Raw genomic sequence first — 21,973 nt, 5'->3', positions numbered from 1 at the left:
TGCTGATGGGAATGCAAAAGGTGAATAAAAATTTTCTGGAAAGGCGATGGAAAAGGATTGAAGTGGAAGAATAAGGAACAGTAAGTTATAAGTTGGATTTAAATGGAAGAATCGAAGAGCACCAAGAGAACGCGCGAGATTTGGCAACACAGCTAGCAGATTCACGAAGTTGACACGACGGAGGTTTGAGAGCGACTGAAATTCCGAAGTGCTAGGCCACGCCTACTGTCTGCTGATTGGAAGAGGGAAAGTCACGTGTAGATAAACTTTCCCTCCTCTCACCCCAACTCGGTTAAGCCACACCAGCTCACCCGCAAAGATAAAGTGAACAGACCTTAATTGTAAGTGAAGTGATGTGAAAGGGGTTGCGATACGTATGCCACTAAGATGACTCAACTATTAACAAAAGATAAGTACCGAATGACACTTCATGGTCTCCCATTACTCAGCTAAAGCAAACAAACTCATTACCTCCCACTCCTAGGGGTGCTCATTTAATACTTGAACATTTCTTAGCTTCCATGAGGACCAACTGACCGGTAACATTAGCTCTCAACAGTTGGCAAGTTGTCTTCACTTTTCTTTCCTTCAGCTCCGATTAGCAATGATATAAGTACTTCTTAGCAAGCAAGTCAATAGTGTAAACCTTTCAGGGGAGCACAAATGACACAGGATCCCACTCTCAAAACCAATTGCTCGCAAACACATTGAAGTCCATTTCAAATGACTTAGCGGTTGGAGAGGTGGGGACAGCCAGGAAGATATGTATCAAGTCCAGCTTTGTAGTTACCAATCAAGGTCCCCACAGAATTCAAAACAGAATATTTAAACATAATTGCTGTTTTTCAAGGAAAATGTATTGAAAATTTCCAGGTTACCTTAATAACATTATTTACTATGTTAAGCACAAACATTTTTCTTCGAACAATAGTATAAAATTTTGAATGCGCCAAAATTAGTTTTAAAGAAAACTCTTTTACATTCATTTCTGGAATATTTAAAGAAAATTTAGAAGCACAGGCTAAACCTTGTTTCCCAAAAATCAATGACGTATCAAAAACCCGGAGAGAATTCAGTTACAATAAAAACCTTTGTTTGCCCAAAAGTGTTGAGCAAATCACAGCATACATTTCAGCAAGCATAAAATCTAACATGGTATCACCAGAACACAAGTACAGTACTAGAAACTGTAAATTCAGATGGCCTTCTAGTAAGACACAAACAATTTGTCATGAAATAACAGGGAGACATACAATATGTCTAAGCAAAGCTATACAAGGAATTTAATTCAATGGAACGGAATTCAGAAAGAAGTTTAGCTTAAGTCTGAGAGATATAGGGTTTTAGGAGAGGGAAATATTTTAACAATGCCAGCAAATAAGGAGAACACAATAAAGGGAAAGCAAGAAAAAAGATGTCTAAATGAAGGGAGTACTGAGGCCAAATAGGAAGGGATGACTTAAATGTAAATCAGGTACGAAAAACAGTTTTTCAGGGCTATAAAATAGCAACAGATTTTCCAACTCTTTTGTTTCAAAATAGACCTCCCCCTTCCATTGCCATCGTTGATCAGCATTTCATAAAATAACCGTGCCAGTAAAAAATTTCAAGTCAACTTTCAATATATTTTGTAGCTACTACAAATTGTCAACCTTAGGTCATCTGGTCTCCAGCTAAGAATTCTTTAACTCCAACTTAATTCCTCTGATCTCACAAAGCACAAATCACTCAACAAGAAGAAATTCTTGATAAAAAATATGCAATATTATAGCCCTTATTTGAGGGTTATGATGAGAAGTTCAAATGCTCAACACTAAGCAAACTTCGAAACTCCTAATCGGCATTAAAATATGGCCGCAAAATGTATGCAACATTTAAAAATCTAAATACACATTGCAATGGATACAAGCTTTTTTTTTAAACAAATACCATTTACAATCCTTATAGTGCATCATAATATCTTCTCCTGAATAAACACAGAGAAAATCAAACACGAATTATCTTACTCAACCCAAGTCAATGATTGCACAAAATCTTTTGAAATCTAAAACAGAAAAATCTTAAGTCATCTGATATGTAAATCAGCAATTCAAAAATAAACATGACAGGTGGTAGAAAAATTTAATGTCTCTATTTCTTCAGGTGCATGAAACCAAAACCAGGGTAAATCTTAAACATATGCAAGAAAGTGCATTTCATGAACTGGAAACTTTAGTTTTACATTCTGTAGTCACAGAAAAAGTAAAAACATGAACTTTAACCGGAAAAGTGTTCTAAAAGGATTTACATGCAATTAGCAAAAACCACTTTTACTTATAGCCACCACACTACACATACTCTTGTAAATTTCATACAAAAATTTGAAGTTGTTGCACAAAATGTTAGGAATTCTAGAATTAAAAGTTTCATAAATAAAACTAATGCACGTTCAAAATTTAAAAAAAATTACCAAAATTACAAATTATTAGTGGGTAAAAATTTCAAATCAAATCCATCATTTATTATCTTCCATGTGGTAAGACAAAGAGTTAGTAAGCCAGATACTATGGCTAAAGAGAGAAATATTATCCATACCACAGCTGTCCCTCAAGCAGGTTTAAAGAGTTACTGGATGGTAATATAACAGGTAAGAAATCATCAAAGATATTATCAAATGATTTGAAATAAAAAATATATCAAAACAGGTACTCAAGTATTTCCAAGAAAAAAATATATAATTGCAAGGTAGATATAAGTTCACAGAATAAAACCCCAATACCTAAACATATGAAATTCACAGAAAAGATTCCTCCTGTCAGTAACGTAAAATTCATCTTTTGATGGCAAAAAATTGAATACAGTCAACCACACTGCATAAATAATTCACTGGAAATAGTAAAATGAAAATTCGGTAACTTACGTGTATGGGTGCAGGAGATGCGAGAAGAATCTGAGATTCAAAAACTAACGAAAAGTAAAGAAGTAATAGCAGGAATGGGTTGGCAAAAGATGACCACTCGACATCCAGGGACAGTGATACAGATCGAGGGTCCTCGCAGTTTGTGGTTATAAGAGCAGTTAAACCCATGAGTCTGAAAAACGGAAAATGAACATTAGAACCACCTTAAAATAAAACAAATTTACAATGACACATTCTAAAAATCCATTAAAATATCAATAGCAATGCCTATTATAAACAAAATGCATTCCATCCAGTGCAAGGGATAAAAGTATGAGAAGACAAGAATTTTGATTGCCATGAGGGTTCGGCAAAGGATCTCGGTAGTATATATGCAGTACTCCAATTTCCACATCATTTCCAAAGTAATTTTCAGTCTTTCCATCACAAATATGCAGCTCATTAACATTTTTAGCAATCTCACTGTTAAAAGGGTTTCTGATGCACTATCAAATATTATTTTATGCCCCAGAAAAATAAAACTGTATTCTATTTCTATTTTTTTGCATTACACAGCTTATTAAAATTTGGCTCACATTATCCATCACAGCAAATATTTGATTACCCATTTCAGACTGATAGAACAGAAATTTAGAAATAAAAACGACATGGATTTGAAGGTGCTTCTATTGTCTGTTACCACAAATCAAAATATTCTAGTACATAGATGCAAATGTTGTCTCGGAGTCTTCCGTGGGGTACAGAATTAGATGATACAGAATTAGAAAAAAAATAGATGTAAATGGTATAAAAGTAGAGCAGAGTTAGCTATCACATGGTAATAACATAATTGTAAGAGCCAGGATAGAAGCTCTCCCATTGCATAGTTTAGCGAAAGTCCATTGGTAGCAGTTATCTGATCTCACACAAACTTATGATGCTGAATCTCAATGGTATCCTTCAATACCTTGATATCTGATGCAATCCATACATAATCATCTTGCTGCTATCCCCAGTGTATTCGAGTTAGATTCCCACTTGATTCTTCCTTCTGGCCAAGTGAATCCATATTACAATTGAGTATCCCTTTATAACTAAAGGATAATATCCTGAGATTTTTGGGTAATTAGGAAGTTACCAGTGCTGGCAGGGATTCTCAAGACCCTTACTTCATGTCTGAATATCTGAATATTTTATTGCATCATACATGCACATGTGATATGTCTTAAAATATCATAGCATTAAACAAAAAAGGCATTTTCTCCATGGATAACATTGAAATGACTAGCTACCATGATATGTGTTAAAAATAGCGTGAAATTATATGACTGTGATTCAAAAGATGCAAAACTCAATTGTGTTAAGCAAGCTTACCATTCACCATGTTCAGGGTAAATGATGGAAATCAATCAAATGTAATTCCCTTCCTGATATCCTTACTACTGTGTCAGTTTCTCTCGTATGTGTTTCCCGGATAGTTGAAACGCTTCATAATCAATTGATCATGATCGTCGATGAACCTGTGACGCCCCAATCGCTCCCGCCTACTCCCATCAACACGCAGTGCTCACGGCACAAGCAGGTCTTGGTCCCAAACAAAATCCTCTCGATGCAGCCAGAGCGAATCGCGACACGGTAGTCTCAAGACGTGCAAATCACTCTCTCCGACATTGGTTCCACATGTGTGCCACCTTTAATTGACGCCACTGCACGTCTTGTCGCGACCAAAAATATGACTGTATAAAATTAACATAGAGAATTCTTCGTGTTAGATAAATAAATGTGTTACAGCCGAATCGTGTCAGTGGGTAATTAATTACTGCATCCCCTCCTTCTGTGCATCCCGAGAAAACGGGACTTGCATAAACCTAACTGATTTAAACAACAATCCCTACACTTTACTTTCTCCCTCAAACTCATTCCAAGCATTCCTGACCAACTCCTCTGCATACACATCACATATAAAGGGTGAAATAAGACAGGTATATGATGGGAGGTCATAATCACCTGGAAATCTGGTGATCAGGAGGAAGTAACTGCTGAGGCCACTGGGCTTGATATGCAAATATGACCAAAACGTGAACAGCTGATAAAGGTGCTAAGGCCACCTGGCAGGTCCAGGCAAAGGCTTTGCCCAAGTTCCTACGCCACGCCCACCAGGTGGCCCAGAAGATGAACGACAAATAGTACACTGCTCCTGGCACAGATGGCCGCGCTGCTCCGGCCAGGCACATAGCTGCCAGCACTATATATTTACCTGAAAAACAATCAATCAAATGAAATACACAACCTTAAACTTTATTTTAATTAATTAATATTTAAATTCATGTTCAGGAACTGCTCTTAAATCTTCAGCCAAGTCAATTTTTCCAAGGCCTCCAATATTCATTTCCACTCACGAAACAATGTCGTCAGGGAAACTCATTTCCATGAAAATGGAGCCGAAGCTGGGAACAAAAACGTTGGAATCCATGGAGGCATTGACCTGGCTGCAAAGCAGAGAGTGGTAGCTCAAAATCAATCTAATGCTGCAGTGCCTACTCAGAACTAGTCCCTGGATGACAACAGAAACACATGTGCAAATATGTCTTTGCAGGGGCTTCCATTATGTTTCCACCAGTTCACAATGTAATGATAATAATACTTACTTAATTCCTGGAGAGTTTTCCTTTCAAAAATATTACATGAAGGCCAGAAGAATACGTAAATAAATTCATGCAAGTTTTAGCTAGGTTAAAATTCCTCCACATGCACATTGAAGGTTTTTGAGAGGAAAGCCCAAAAGCCCATCATCCAGGTACCTTCAGTCAGCAGTTAAATAGCATCACAAAGATTATTTCAATCCCTAATAATTCTAAAAATATTCAGACTACTCGGAAAATTTGAATTAAAAATAATTTATGTGAAACATATGAAGAGTTTTTCATCGTACATTTGAAACCCTTATGTAATACATACATGTAGCATATATAATTATTTATAATCGAATATAAAAATAGAATCCCAATTTACTTCCTATGTGCAGAGAGAGTAAGTACTTTCATTGAATTGTCACATGCCCCACTGTCCCTTTCCACTTCATATTTAACATTTCCGTGAGTGCCCACTGAAAATTCTAAAAATAAATCCTCATGGATCCCAATTATTTTTACTCCATTATTATGCTCTTTTTTATTTTACACTGTCTTATCCTTATTCTATTAGATACACTTAGTACAGGTGCTACAATGACACACCTAGATTTAATTTTTTTTGGTCAAATTTATTACTTACATATATGGGTGAACCTTTCCCTTGGGCTACAACCTTGTCGCGGTGGAAAGGCTTGCGCGTTCCTATGACCCCTAGAGCTGCACTGGCAGGATTAATTCTAAATTATTCCCGGTAGGGCCACCCATGCCAGATAGGTCGAAGGGTAGGAGCCAGATGAAAGGTAGTCCACGTGATGGTGTCACGTGAAAAACACTGTTGGAATGGAAGTGGGAAAACCTACCAACTATCTCTTCCCTGAACACATGGAGAACAACCAAATGAGCCTCGGAATATCATCGCCCGGGACCCGTCCGCAAAGGGCGGGTGTCGGGCACGGCAGCGAGGTCGGCAAGGTCCTCGGGGTCGTCAACATGCGAAATCCTTGCAGAGACTTATCTTTATCATCATCATCATCATCATCAGCAGCAATGAAGAAGGAAGAAAAGAAGACCAAGAAGATGGAGAAGAAGAAGTCGGCTGTAAATGTAGGGACATGGAATGTGAGGACAATGCTGAGGGCGGGGAAATTAGAAAATATCAAAAGGGAAATGGATAAAGGGAGGATAGATATCTTAGGATTATGCGAGGTGAGGTGGAGGGATGGGGGGTACTATTGAGTGATGGGTATAGGGTTATATATAGTGGAGGGGAAGAAAGCCAGCGAGGGGTAGCATTAGTATTAAACGGGAAGATGGGTAAGCATGTGGTAGGTATAGACAAGGTAAGCGATAGGATTCTGGTGGTAGAAATTGAGGCACGGCCCGCCAACCTTGTGGTGGTCCAAGTTTACATGCCCACTAGCAATCATAGGGAGGAAGAAGTAGATGAGGTGTATGAACAGCTTGAGGAAATAATTAGAGACACACCGGGTAAGAAAAATCTGGTAGTGATGGGGGACTGGAACGCTTCAGTTGGGGAAGGTAGGGATGGAAACAAAATAGGAGAATTTGGATTAGGAATTCGAAACGACAGGGGCGAGAAAGTAGCAGAATTTTGCAAGAGAAACAAGTTATTCATCACAAACACGTGGTTCAATCATCATAAAGGGCGAAGGTACACATGGAAAAGTCCGGGGGATGTGGGGAGATATCAAATAGACTACATTATGGTAAGACAGAGGTTTAGGAATAGTGTGAAAAACTCGCGCAGCTTCCCCGCAGCGGATGCGGATTCGGACCACAATCTAGTGCTCATGAAATACAACGTAAGATTCAAAAGACTTATGAAAGTTAGGAAGGCGAAGAAATGGAACGTAGAAGCCCTGAAGGGGAGTATGAGGAGAGAATATCAGGAACTAGTGGACATTAGTATACGGGAGATTGAAAGTACCAAGACGGTAGAGGAAAGATGGGATAATATAAAAACGGGAATAGTCAAAGCGGCGGAGAAGTCAATTGGTTACGTTGAAAGTAGAAGGATAAAGAAGCCGTGGATAACGGAGGCAATGGTAAATGAAATGGAGGAGAGGAGGAAGTGGAAGAACGTGGACACAGAACAGGGCAAAAGAATGTATAGGGAATTGAATAATCGATTACGACGTGAAACTAAGAGGGCAAGGGAGGCTTGGTGGAAAAGACAGTGTGAGGAAATGGAAAAGTTCCAGAAGGATGGAGAAGTTGCACGCCAAAGTTAAGTCGCTATCGGGCGGCAAAAGAGGACAAGCCATGTCTAAAATTAAGGCTAAAGATGGGAGGATGCTAACCGAGCGAGAAGAGGTACAGAGTAGATGGAAGGAATACGTGGAGGACCTGTATGACGGAATGAATAGACCAGAGAGATTGACTCTAGAAGAGGAAAGTGCAGTGGAGGAGGATAATCTTGGGCCGGAGATATTAGATTCGGAAATAGAGAGAGCACTTCGTGATATGAAGGCAAGGAAAGCAGTCGGCGTGGACAATATCCCGTGTGAGCTTCTGAAGAATCTAGGGAGGGAAGGTAAGAAAAGGTTTTTCGAACTAGTGCGCAGGATCTATGAGGAGGGATATTGGCCGGAAGATTTCGTGAAGACGGTTTTAATTCCGCTTCCAAAAAAGAAGAAAGCTGTGGAATGCGGAGATTATAGGACTATCAGCCTAATGTCACATGCGGCTAAAGTGGTGCTGAGGATATTGAACAGACGAATGGAGGCGAGGGCAAACGACTATTTGGGCGAAGATCTGTTTGGTTTTAGGAAAGGGAAGTCAACTCGTGATGCAATAGCGATAATGAGGTCCCTGGTGGAGAGGAACCTAGAATATGACCAGGACGTATATGCGTGTTTCGTGGATTTTGAGAAAGCGTTTGATAGGGTGAACTGGGTAAAGTTAATGGATATTCTGAAGAGAATAGGTGTAGATTGGAGGGATAGACGACTGATTCGTAATCTGTATATGGCCCAGACTGCGCAAGTGAGGGTAGCGGACGGAGAATCTGGGTGGGCAAGCATTGGCCGAGGTGTGAGGCAAGGCTGTCCTCTATCGCCGCTGCTCTTTAACGTGTACGCTGAAGAGATGGTAAGGGAAGCGTGGGATGAGTTAGAAGCTGGAATAAAAGTGGGAGGAATGATGCTCAAATCAGTGAGATTCGCGGATGATCAGGCGCTGATTAGCCAGTCAGCGAGGGGGCTTCAGGCTCTAGTGGATGCGTTGTACGAGCGTTGCGAGGAGTATGGGATGAGGATTAATCACAAGAAAACTAAGGTTATGCGGTTTTGTAAAGCATCACGAGCAAGGAATGTGAGACTCAAGATAAAGGTGGGAGGTGAAAAACTTGAGCAGGTTGAGCAATTCAACTATTTAGGCAGTACGTTAGAGGAAAACGGATACAGTAGTAAGGACATCAGGAAGAGAATCGCATTAGCGAAGGAGGCATTCATGAACAGGAAGGAACTTCTGAGAGGATCGTTATGTAAGAGTTTAAAGAAAAGGTTAGTGAAGAGTTTGATCTGGAGTGTAGCTCTCTACGGTGCGGAAACGTGGACACTGAGGAAAGAAGACGAGAGAAGATTGGAGGCATTCGAGATGTGGGTATGGAGAAGAATGGAGAGGGTGAAATGGACGGAGAGGAAAAGGAATGATGAAGTGCTGGATATGGTTGGCGAGGAGAGACAGCTTTTAGATGAGATACGGAGGAGACAGAAGGTATGGATGGAGTTAGTGCTTAGCGGTGAGGGGATGTTGAAAATGGTGTTAGAGGGTAGAATGTTAGGGAAACGAGGTAGGGGAAGGAAAAGAATAGGATTTTTAGATAGATTGAAAGAGAGTAGGCCTTACAGTGAATTAAAGAAGGCAGTGCTGGAAGGAAAGGGAGGCTCCCAGATCACTTCTTGCGTACTCCATGGAAACCTACCTTAATCGGTAGAATACTATAATAATAATATGGGTGAAAAAGTTTTAAAAAATTTCCTCGATCAAGTTTTTTCCTTCGAAATATAAAGGATTTATTATTCATGATTTTGGTGGTACATATCTGAAAAATAAAGAGACCTTTATTTTTCCGTTTTCAATCTGTCGCCAACTTCTTGAGGTATCTGCAGTGAAAATTCAACGGCCTTAACCATGGCCTCATTTAATACTAGATATTAAAGGAGGCCATGCCTTAACCCATTCACAGATTAAGTTGATGATGTCACGGGGTCATGCTGAGTGCTTCACTGGGCCACATTTAGGCCTCACTATGGACCTCGCATGGTTTGTCGTAGGTCATAATCTTTGAAAGATTCCTTCCCTCAGTTTTAGATTCTCCCTGCATGATTAAATGAAGCAGATTGACATCTAATGACATCACTAACTCATGAAAAGTGGGCGGCAACTTTATGGTTTTTCAATGAAGACCTCCCCTATTTTTTGGAAAAAATAGAGGAGATAGAGGACGACGAATATTGAACAACATAATAAAACCCGAGGGCTAGGTAACACTTCGTTCCCGAGATAAACATTCTCATAGTTGTCGGAATTCCAACGGCGCGAAAAACATATGTTGAAAGGGGGCGTGGTCAATTCACGTGGGTGCGACGCCACAACTGCCTTTCCGAGGGCTCACCCAGCGTCGGGCGCCGTTCCGGCCGCTTCCTCGGCAACTCAGGACATCATATATTGGGAGGAGGAGGCCGCACCGCCACGCTGAGAGCCAAGTACGAGTATCTCAAAGATGCTTTTAAGCGAACATCTGCGCTGCAATTACTTCTACAATGAGGTTCTAATTCGTTAAACGGAGGTATGGCAAGAGATATAATGCACTTTGCGCTAATTCCACAATATTTCCGCAGGACTTCTCTTTTTCCCGGCGGATACTTGCCATAAATTCTTCCCGGGTTTTCATTCGGGTAATGTCCTCCATCTCTAACGTTGCCGTAGTGACGTTTCGATGGAATCCTTTTCCATCATCATCAGGGCCGATGATGCCAGAGTTTGGTGCCAGCTTTATACATTCAATTCAATGTGGTCATGCTGGGTCAATTCTGATTGGCGGAGGACGAGTTTGTTTTTCCGCCATTTTCAAGATCCACAATATTTGTTTCCTTTATACAACCGGGTTCGACTCTACCACGTCAATCTCCTTAGGGAGGTTGTATTCTGGGTAATAACTTGCTAATCCGTTCGTGTATTAATTCAATGGCATGGAATGATGATACAGGGTATCACTTCCCGAAGCTATATTGCTGAAGCAGGCATCTCCCAATGCCTTATCGGATACAGAACCCTTGGAAGCTTAAGTTTCCTGCGGAGCTCTGTCCATTTGAAAATGAAAGCGACCCCAGTTTGAAAGCTTCTCAGTTAAGAATAATTATGCGAAGAAAAATAAGCATCAATTAAAATCTCGTAGTATTTTACATTTGAAAATGGAAATCATCGTTATTTTTCGCAAATTTAGTCAGTTCTTATCGTTAGATTGAAAAAAGTGCCCCATTCTTTGTCTCACAATCAGTGGTGGTGTAAATTTGGTAGCGTGTAAATTCATGGTCGTCCCGCATAATACAACGCTTTTCTCAATCAAATTATATTTGTAGTATTTTTAACATACTGACAAGATTTGTTCACTTCATTCATTTAAAAAGATTTGAAAAACAAAGTTATACCTGAAACCGGCGAGTATACCGCCACCAAAAAAAATCCGTCGGCAAGAGTAGAACCATTCTCATAGCAACATGCTAAAATATTCACCAAAGACAACTTTAAAATATTTAAATAAGAAGACATAAGATGATCAATAACTTTTTAAATCTATAGAGCTGCGGCATGCCACAGAGGTTCGCCAGCTGGAAAAGGCCAGCTTCCGCAGTCAATTACTTTTCAATTGACAGACAACTGAAAATTATAATTGAAGATTTTGTGATTTTAATAACAGTAATAATATAACAATAAATTAAAAACGATGTTCTATTATACGTAATTGGAGCGAGGCGGCATGTCACCTAAGTTCCCGTCCGCTGCGGAATCAAACGCCAGGGAACTTATTTTTCAATCTTAACGGATTGCAACCAAAGTTGGTACGTGGGTACATCTCACGCTCATAAATCCCATAGTGCTGTTTCTGGTTGAGTTCGACGCGTCCTTTGCGCAGTTTTTCCCATTGCCGTTTGCTACGTCACGTCGTACAACTTCTGTGGGTGGACATCCTGCCGGGTAGGCACACATCTTGACACGTTTAAACGGAAAACATAACTCAAAGGATTCTACACTTATCGTTCGCAATTAATCCTCTTAGTGCGTACCTCTTCGCTGGGGTGTGCTTTCACACGACGTTTTTGGTCTACGCACGCACGGACACACATAACGATCAATGAACATCGCGGGGTATAATGTGTTATAGGGTTATCCCCAGCGCGGTATACGGAAATTCTTTTTCCATTGTTTGCTGCTATATATGTATACCTGCTTTGTTCTTTTACTTAAAAATCCTGCCAGGTGACGATGAATTCCCACTTCTCTGGGTACTATCTTTCTCGAGCAACGCCGGGTGGCCTCTTAGTAACTAATATAAATTTCCTGCTCGAAACTCCTCGAGAATACTTAATTTGATGATCACGAGACGAACCACAAAGCAAAACCGTAGGACGAACTTTGGACGGCTCAAAGATCACTAATGCTTTAGGTCCGGTGTTCTTTGAGTCAAAGTGATGTTGTCTGCAAAGTACTCGATAAAATATGAAGAAGGAGAGGAAGTTCACTTTGTTTTACTCACCTATTGCTCCTACAAAATGAATGAACCTTGGTCCAAATACGGCTCCGTCCGCGGGCGAGGAATGATCAGTACTGTTACCCGCTTCAGAGTTGGACGGCTCAGGCATCTTGGTGAAAACAAGGTGAGAAGCAAACGACACAAGCACAACAAGGACATCCGGAAGAAGTAATCGCACTCCATCCTGGACACTAATTCCATTGAGCCGCACGAGACCCAAATGGCGGAGAGATTGCTCCAACGCTTCACCTGCAATAAACATCGAAATGCATCAACGTCCTCAAAGAAAAGAGCCGCCACAGACTGGCGACTTGAGTGAATATTCCAGAAGACAAGGTAGTAGGAAAGCGAATCAAAATAGGTGATAAAATCGTCATAACTGGCTTCTCAAATGACTCAGGCAGTTTCATTTGAGGTGACAAGAATTTGGTGCTAACCAATTAGAATGGGATGCAATGTTCTCATTCATGGGCTGCATACATGTTGGGAATGTAGAATGCACAGTAAAAGAGTTGACTGCATGAAAGTGATAAAAAAATCAACTATTTCCGCTAATTTAATTTTGACAACCCACGTCCGGTCATCTTTAAGTGCCTCAATTGTTAACACTTGAATGATCAGAACCACTTTAATTTGAACGCAAAATGTCATTTATTCCACAATGAAATATAAGGAATGGGCAACTCCTGCGTGAAATCCAATATTCGAATTTCACGAATGATGAAATATTAGCGATATTTGATGATCGTGGATCATGTACACTTGCCTTACAAAAATTCGGCTCCAGTTAATATTATTTATATGCTCACAAAAATATACTGAAATTACGGAACGAGTTTCAATTATTCAAAATTATCATGGTTACCCATTTTTAAATTTGATGATTGACCCGATGTGAATTTTTTCAGTTCATTTCAGTCTAACAGGTAATCGAATTGTCTTACCCCGTCTACTACATAGATGTCTTGAAAAAGACGAATTTGTGGAATGAAATAATTCAGTGGCTGGAAAAAAATATTATAAGCGTTTTGAGATTTTATGACACATTAAATAATTTGACATTCGCTTCTGAAACGCAATATAAACTATGCATTTGAGCTCAATTTTCCAATTTTGTAAAAAAAATTTAAGTTTTTAGCCCCACCTCATAATATCTCGTAATAATTCTTCTAGCATAGTTGTACTCACAATTTTTAAGAAAGGATCCGTATGGATGCAATGAAAGAAGAGTAATTTGGAACACCAATTGGGCAATTGATATGGCCAAGCTGATCGCAAGGACTGCCTTGATAAATCTGCTGGCATGGCCTGAAAATAAGATAGACAGAAAGATTGGAACATTTCCCACAATGCAATATTAATCAGCATTAATTTATTAACATCTAATTCCAAAAATTTGATTAGGAATACATACCTCGCAATAATTTTTTATCGTATAAAAATAAAATTATATTCTCGCTACTTCTTGTACAAATAATTGGTTACTTTTCAAACAATTCTATAACTATAAAATCAAAATATTCTACGGTGAGATGAAGAAGAATTTGTCCATATCGTATTAAGAAGGAGCAATATTTAAAAAATCTCTCTGATGAGTTTCAAGGGTCCGTGTCACCCTGAAGATTATACAGTAACAATGAAACCCAGATCAAATAAAAGTTATTTTTATGGTACAATGAAACATATTATTCCAATAAGCTTCTGTAACTGATATTTTGTTGTTATTCCATAATTCCAGTTGATATTACAGTGACACAATAAGAATTGACAGTGGTTATAAATTCAAAAAAAGTTTTGTTATAATATAGAAGTAATATAATAATGACAAAACCTCAATAAAGATATATTATAAATAAAAACATTTGTATTTCCTTCGCGAAGTTCATGACGGTTTGGTCAAGTGATTAAAAAAACTTGCCAGTACGATGCTATGCTATATTTATACAAAATCCTCAAGTTGAAAAACAAAAGGCAACAAAACAACAGTATAAAATCCTATATTAGAAATATCTTTCGATTGTAATGAAATTAATTAGAATTTCATGATTTTAAGAGAGTTAATCAATGTTTGAAAAAGACCGCGTCAAACCTCACATTGAGCCAAAAACAAGTTCAGAACTGTATTTAAAGCAATATGAAAAGTGGTCCATAAAACTTAAACATTTACACAAGAAGCAGTTCATTCTAAAAAAAGGCCAATGCGATCAAAATGTTCAACGTTCTCACCTTTGTGGAAATTTGTGGATGGAAGTGGTATTAGAGGAGATATAAGGAGAAGCACCAAGTATATTAAAGAAAATCCATTCTGACGAAGGGCAGCAGCTGTTATTCCAACGGAGCCCAACATGGAAAGGAAAATACATCGAATTAATGGAAATGAAGATGATAATTTATGATAAGTACAAAGCCAAAACACTCTAAATTTCATTAGTAAAATCTTAGAAGTAAAGGTCTTAACATAATCTTAACGCAAAGCTGAATCACTCGCATTTTCCTTCCAAGTCAAAACAATTAAAATACATTGACTCAATGAAGCCTAAATTGCTCCTGTAAACAGAAGCTAAATGTGCCGGACAAAGATTTCATTATTTTCTCAAAGTGGAAAATGGGTTCGACATAACCTGAAGATCAAATAGATGATACTCTTACAAGCAAAAATGGGCAATAAAAGTGCACGTGAAATAGAGTGAGTACACTTAAATTCATCGTCCAAGTATTCCACTCGGCCCATATCAAAGATCAATCCTTTCTGCGACGCAGTGGTTCGAGAGTGCTTTGATGATTTTATTCTCCATCTTACTCGAATGAATTTTTCTAATTTCTCGGATAATGCGCGAGTATTGATAGCTGTAGTCTCCTAATTAGTATAATTTACACAGGTGTCATAATTGTCTTACCTTGATGTTTTTAATTTACTGACTGATATAAAACATGAATGCAACAACGCCACCCCATTATTTTTAAGTTTAAACATTCAAACTGGCAGTGGTTGCACCTTTTTATGGCCTTGACAGATGGGCCATCATATCTTCTTTTGGTGAAATACCAATTCATGGCATATATTTTGAGTTTCCGTCATGTTTCATGTGCTTCAGGTTTTACCTTTGGTGGGTACATAAGGCCTCCCACTAATTGTGTCGATATCAGTCCAATAACATAGGTGCAAGCGGAGGAAGACCCATAAAACACGTAATTTTCCCTATCGTAAGCAAGTTCATTTTTTTATAATACTGGTGGATTTTATGAGAAGTTTGACCGAAGCTTTACGCGTCAGCAAGCGGGATTATGATGAGGTAGCACCACCATTATGAGTCCGATAAGCTCATCACCCACCGACTATGGTATACAAATATTTTTTTGGGAAAAGTTTGTGGCAAGGAGATTCCCGAGGGGTTGATGGGTCCGATAGAGGGAGTAAAAGAGGGACACCGCTGCCCCGTCCTATCCACCGACCCAAGGTTAACCCTGAACACCTAAAATTATAGTAGACTGTGCTCTTTACCTTTCACTGTGTGGCTTATTTAACCAAGAAAGCACTGTGTGGGAGAGAGGAGTTCTTATTGTACAAGTACTTGAATCTGGAGTTCTCGATGGGAAAGTGTTTTTTTACGTATTTTTATTATTTAAGTCGTTTAACATAGAGTTCTTTGGACTACGTTCCACGTTCATTCTCTCATTTTATGGATGAGTACTGCCTTCCATGAAACCACCTTGCCATTTCATTTCGTTCTTCCTTCCACCCCAACCCCTTCTCCGGCCTCTAACCCCCCACCCCCTCCCCAGGGAGTGTTCACGACGCCGTGATATGAGAAGATACGAAGAGCAAGTAGGGATGGATGGGTGGGAACACCACTTTCTGCCTTTACGAGTGTTTCCTCTCGGATTTAACACGACGAGCTATTTAAAGTCGAGATGAAGGCACCACGTTCATTAGACAGGCAGTAACTTCCTCGTAAAAGAGCTCGCCTGATCTCCTTTAAAACTTCGAGGCTTGACCGCTTCGGGGATAGTGAGCCTTATGACGAGCACGAGTTTCCAACTGCTCTCTTCTGGATTTTCAAATCCCCTTAGTAAAAAGAAGTGTAGATCCTAACACCAATAATGGTATTATTCTAATGATAATTGGATCGAAGGCAAGTTAAAAATCAGTCCACGTCTCAAATAAATTGGGAGAGATAAAAAATTCAACTTCAGGATAGAGCTCTTCAAGCTCATAATGATAATTTGAAAGTCATTGAAGGCAGAATTCCCTCTCCTGATTCCTCTTCCACCTCTCCATGCCCCGAAGGGTAAGGTATCCGCACGCCCCTCCCTCTATTTCCCCCCGTACGGTATATACCACGATTTATCTGAAAGTTAACTGGTATTTAATTCAAGTTAGTTAAAACTTTAGCCGCGGGCCAATGTGGTCGTCGGCATCACTAATAGGGTGGTTTCCTATTATTTTTTATTGCCTAAATCGAAAGATTATTACTCCTGGAGTACGCATTTCACGCTCTTAGATTTTCGAATGATGATATCTATTTTTCGCGATTAAACGAAAAAAGAAAAATTTCAAGCGCGCGAAAACGCGACGGCTAAGTATGAATGCTGGGTAAATCCCGTGTGACGTTATTCTGGTTCCCGCTGCCGCAAGTGAGGTGACCTTGGGGTGAGGCTTTGAGCGCTGATACGACGCAGGCTGCCAGCAGGTAGCGCTTGGCTTATATAAGGATTATTATTACCCTATCAAACGAAGGAAACTTTCCGAACTTAGGTAATTTTAATGGGTGATTATTAAGACATGTTTCTCTGAGCTCTGCGCCTCATGCATGCATTGGTAATCTCAGACAATGTAAAACTCCTATCTACTCTTGTAGAAACTAAGTCCCTGTGACGTCACGTGAGTGGCATCGCATGGGCGCCAATCTGGCCTTTTTCGAATGAGGTTAAAATTGACCATTGCCATTCGTCTAAACTGGGATTTCTAAAACCAAATAATTTGTATATTAAGAATACATTAATGGTGGGTAAGGAATCGCAATCAATGCCTTTCGTTTTCCTTGGTGAGAGAAACTACCCTATTGTAAATTTTTATTGCGAATAATTCACGCGTATATTCTCAGGAGATTTTTGGTATATTTTTCAATACCTTAAATGCCCATTTTAAGTGTAAATCGCATGTAAAGTAAAAAATTTTTTGTAACGACTTCATTTTCTAAAAAAAGATTCAAATTTACATCAATTTTTATCGCTTATTCGATCTTTGAATTTAAATTTCGTTTTTCTTTAGATAAGTAAGATTTTAGATATTGGGAGCCCTTGCTCAAAATCATACCCGCAATAATGCGTGCCTCACTAGCACAACTTTTTTCCGATGTTCAGCCAAGTCCGAGTGTTTCAGGGCACACACATAATAAATATATATGGTATCCCCAATAGCTGTGTTTCGGGACATAACTAAGAGTTTCGAAATAATGAAGAGGTCAGAATTGCGACTGAACCTGAGAGAGACGCAAAAACGATTCACGCAAAAAGAGCCGAAAATGTTCGCAATAACCAACACTTTCCAGATCCATCCCAATTTCTCCAGACTCGTCACTAGTCTCTACAACAGTCGCTGCTTTGTTTCGGGTGGAAATCTTATCGAAGAGAAGCTAAAGAATTGATAACTCATTTGGCCTCATTTAGCCATTTCTCTGAAAATCTAGCGTCACATTTGTCCGGAAGCCTCGGTTTTTCGTCACTATCAGCGGCAATTCTCTCAAACTCCATGGATATCGTGCTGATGTCACTTCCGACCGTTTTTGGTGGAAATATAAGTCTGTTCACAAAAGAAAAACACTTTGCACCAGCTCCACGATATTTGAACAAAAATGTGTCCTCGTACTCATATATGGGTTGACTTTCGAGTAAGGAAATAAAAATCAACGAATCAAACTAACTGACAGTAGTGAGCAGAAAATGGACCGAGAAACGGTGGCATAGAGAGCGAAGGACAACGTCGAAAGAAATCTCAAAGCTTGGAGCGAGTCAACGGTTTACAGATTGTTGGAACCATCTAGCTTTTACTAAATAACTAAGCTCTGCCTGGCTGAATTGTTGCGACGAAAGAATAAAAAGAGACAAGAATGTGTTGACATAAAAGACACTCGGTATGTGGAACATTTCAAGGGACGCGCAGCAAAAATGAATTACTTTCGTTGCGCAGAAGATTGCAATAATAACCAATTCACTAAATCTTCAACGGAAAAAGGTTAGACAACAAAGACATTACTTTTCATTTGACATTTTCAGTGGAACGCAACTTTCGCATTTTACCATGGAGAATAGGAGTTTGACCTAAATTTAGATGACTTACAAAGTGCGTAATGAATGTGCACACGAGGCGTAAGTGCTAACTGAGCCACGAAAGAATGTGTAGAGGGTGCTTTGTGAATGAGCAATACTGCTCACTGAGCATGCAGAAAAAGAGCCAGCTTTACCATTCTGGAAAGATGGAATGAACTATTCGACAGACCACATAGATTTTTTAGAAAAAATAAAATACTGAAGGGGTTTGATTTCCCGCGACTCAAAGTAAATATATGACAGCTACAAGGGCTTTTGAGAGTGTTTTCAGGTTTAATCTGGTGGAAATCTAGCATATTAATATAACAGAAAAGAAATTTTTTCTCTCAAAAAAGACTCCATTATTACGGGTTTCAATGCCGTTCTGTCTTCAATTTCGGTTGGGTCTGGCGATGATGCGCTCTGCATCGAAACCGGTAGCATCAATTAATGAACGGCCGCGGCGTAGCAGTTGAGTGAAATGTGCCGTTCCGTATTTCCCCGTGCCGTACTCTTTAATGGGTAAGGATATGAAATGGTTGAAGAAAAGTGTTGGTTAGGAAATTACAAAGAAGTGATTGAAGCACGAAGAAAAAAGGTCATGAAAAGAGGGAAGAAAAAGAATGTTGGAAAGAAAGAGGACGCAAACACTCACTCAGTCGCTCACTCACTCACCGAGCAGATTTTCTCTGAAGAATAAGTTCACGCAGAAGTCTCAGGTACATGAAAATTGTAGTTAATAAACCTTTTTTAATTGCCAGAATGTTGAAATAAACCAATTAGGATGATCGAAGGAAAGCATTATGGGATTTTATTTGAAAAATCTGAATTATTTTCCAAATTTTCGGGACTCCACGACAAGCTACCAACTCGTCTTCAATAGAGGGAGACTGAAGTTTTCGGGAGACACTAACGGCGAAGATCCTGAGGAACGGTCAGGTATCACAGCTTCGTGCGAAAGTGGAGTTCACAGAATTGGCCAGAGTATAACGATCTGAAAGGACGTAAAACCACCACGTTAAGATCCCTATTTATCTTTGAAATGTAAGATGCAGCCTAGCATTCATAATAAAAGACATGAGGGCATCCTTACTGGGAATTAGTGGGGTGCTAAAATAGTCGCCCAATCGGATCTTGATGTGGGGACGACTAGGTTATATCGATATTAGAAGAAGCAAGTAAGCCTACTCGGAGGTATAGGAAAATACGCATGGAAAATCAGAGAGACATCAAAGAAGAAATTAACGGTGAAAACTCACCTTCATGTCACATCTAAGTTCAAGAAAAAGGCAGAAATTCATCAAATAAGTCTTCGAATACATTAAATTAGAAATTCCTTTGCTTTCCGGGAGAACTTCGTGTGATATAACGTGCTTTCTAAAAATATATCCAGCTCCTTGTATCATAAATGCTTTCATAACAGAAGAGGCTAAGTTCTTCGGGTATTTATTTGGTTTCGCAAAGAAGAAAATTCCTAAATCGGGGCTGAAAGAAATTTGATGTCATCCACTATATACAGAGTAACTTTTTGCTATCATCCGGCAAATTCTACTAGATATTCCTCGAAAATGTCAGGAGTTATACTAAGATTCAACACAGCAACCGTCATCGTCGGGCGACCACAAGAGGGACAAAAAAATCGCGGCCCCAAAACAAAATCGCAGCGGGACGCGGTCAACCGAAAGAGCGTCCAACTCAACTTCGCACGGCAAGGGCGTCATCGGCATCTTTAATGCGGCGTGGAAGGTCAGAAACAACAGCACATGACGGGGTCACCACGAAAGGCAAGGCCGGACAATATCCTTCAAAATATGCCAATGAGTTAGGAATATCTGAAGGGAATGGCTTAGGACCCTTAGGACTAAATGGCCACTAAAGGCGACGGCAGCAAATTAGTTTTTTACAGAGGTGTCGATAGCGTCGCTTTTGTCTCCGCTGCAAGACTGATTGTGAGTTGATAGGCAAAGCAATGCTATTTTCTTCAAGAGTAAACATTAAAGCTTAAATAAACGTATGATATTCACCCTATTCGTTTTGACGGGAATTCTACCTATATCCAGCCAAAATTATTCCGCATTGCGAAAGGGATATATATTTTTTCAACCAACTCAAGTGTAATTTAAAAGGTTATTCCTTAAGTCTATCTAATACAGGAATTAATATTTCCGTAAATGTTTTCACCAGGAATAAATATTTCCCCTATGATGGTTGGCTAGATAACCAACATAGGGGAGGATTATTTCATTTCAGCCAACTAGCAGCTCCAGACAATTTTGTTTAACCCAATTATATGGTCATTTATACCAAGAGACATTTATTTCTCCATTAAGGCCATCCATTTTCATTGATTAAAACGGAAATCAACCAAGGCCCATGGTGCTAGATGTTAAGGCTTGTAAGGCCCTATTCCGGAAGCCATTTGTTTGCGTGAGTTTGAAGTATTTCTATTCCCGGTCATGGGGAATATTACACATGGCAATTAAAATTACTATTTTGAACTTTTTAATCATATATAATCACATGCCTCATCATAAAATAAAATTTATGCAGTTAATGCATGAAATTAAACTATTTTGACGAGTACCCAGGCCCTTCTCATTGACTCCAAACTCACTCCAAGATGTACACTGCGAAGCAATAAATATGTTCCCTGAAATCTTCAGGGTTTCCAGGGGAATTGCTTCTTTCCAGGGTGCTATGCAGTCCTGAAGGGTTCGGGTTGGTATGGTGGCTAGAGTATTGACTACCCATCCCGTGATCCCGAGTTCAAATTCCGATGGAGACGGAGATTTTACAGAGGCTGCCCGATTACCACTTGAGAGCTGTGTGGAGGGCACTTCAAGGTACAACACACCGTCCATCAGATGTGACGTTAAGCCGTGGTCCCCTCGACACCTCTAGTTAGGAGCAGACAAATGCCAACGCCGGGTTTCTCTCCAACCTTCCTTCCACATCTCATACCCTCATGGCGCAAATGACCTTAGATGTCGGTCGCCTAATACCTTCCCAGTCCTTAACGCAAGCATGTTTAGCGAAATATTGCTCATGGTGTAGAAATTACGGACCACAATAACAGTTGCCCAGTCATTTTAGAGCTGGGTGTAACATCTAGAAAAGATAGAAACGTATATACATACGTAAGTTACCCCACTAAACTTAGATGAGCCATCTACGTTTCTATAAAACTTCAGCTGCCATATTCACATAGTAAGCCACACATATTTACAACATCTTCTACAGCATAACATTAACGCTGAAAATAAAGATTTTCAATAGGAATAGCCCAAATAAAACGGTATCAGCGACATGTCTCATGGTCTTGTCCATGAAAAAACGAAACGTACATTTCAAATTTACGTTAGTTTCATCTCACGA

The 21,973-nt window shown here is 39.4% G+C and overlaps 1 protein-coding gene across 8 annotated transcripts in view; it reads right to left on the bottom strand.

Annotated features, from left to right (window-relative positions):
* Nucleotides 1–21,973, bottom strand: part of LOC124169667 (piezo-type mechanosensitive ion channel component) — a 301,915-nt gene that overhangs the window by 142,037 nt on the left and 137,905 nt on the right. For all 8 annotated transcript variants that reach the window (XM_046548327.1, XM_046548320.1, XM_046548321.1 and 5 more), the window contains exons 3-7: nt 14,516–14,611; nt 13,478–13,597; nt 12,293–12,538; nt 4,886–5,135; nt 2,900–3,071 (exon numbers count right to left, since the gene is read on the bottom strand). In XM_046548327.1, coding sequence (XP_046404283.1) covers nt 2,900–3,071; nt 4,886–5,135; nt 12,293–12,538; nt 13,478–13,597; nt 14,516–14,611 — 884 coding nt within the window. The remainder of the gene's footprint in view (nt 1–2,899; nt 3,072–4,885; nt 5,136–12,292; nt 12,539–13,477; nt 13,598–14,515; nt 14,612–21,973) is intronic.

Source organism: Ischnura elegans, chromosome 12 (genome assembly GCF_921293095.1).
Source record: "Ischnura elegans chromosome 12, ioIscEleg1.1, whole genome shotgun sequence".
Lineage (NCBI taxonomy): Eukaryota > Metazoa > Arthropoda > Insecta > Odonata > Coenagrionidae > Ischnura > Ischnura elegans.
Note: the sequence above shows the minus strand (reverse complement) of the source record. Positions and strands in the feature narration are given on the sequence as shown.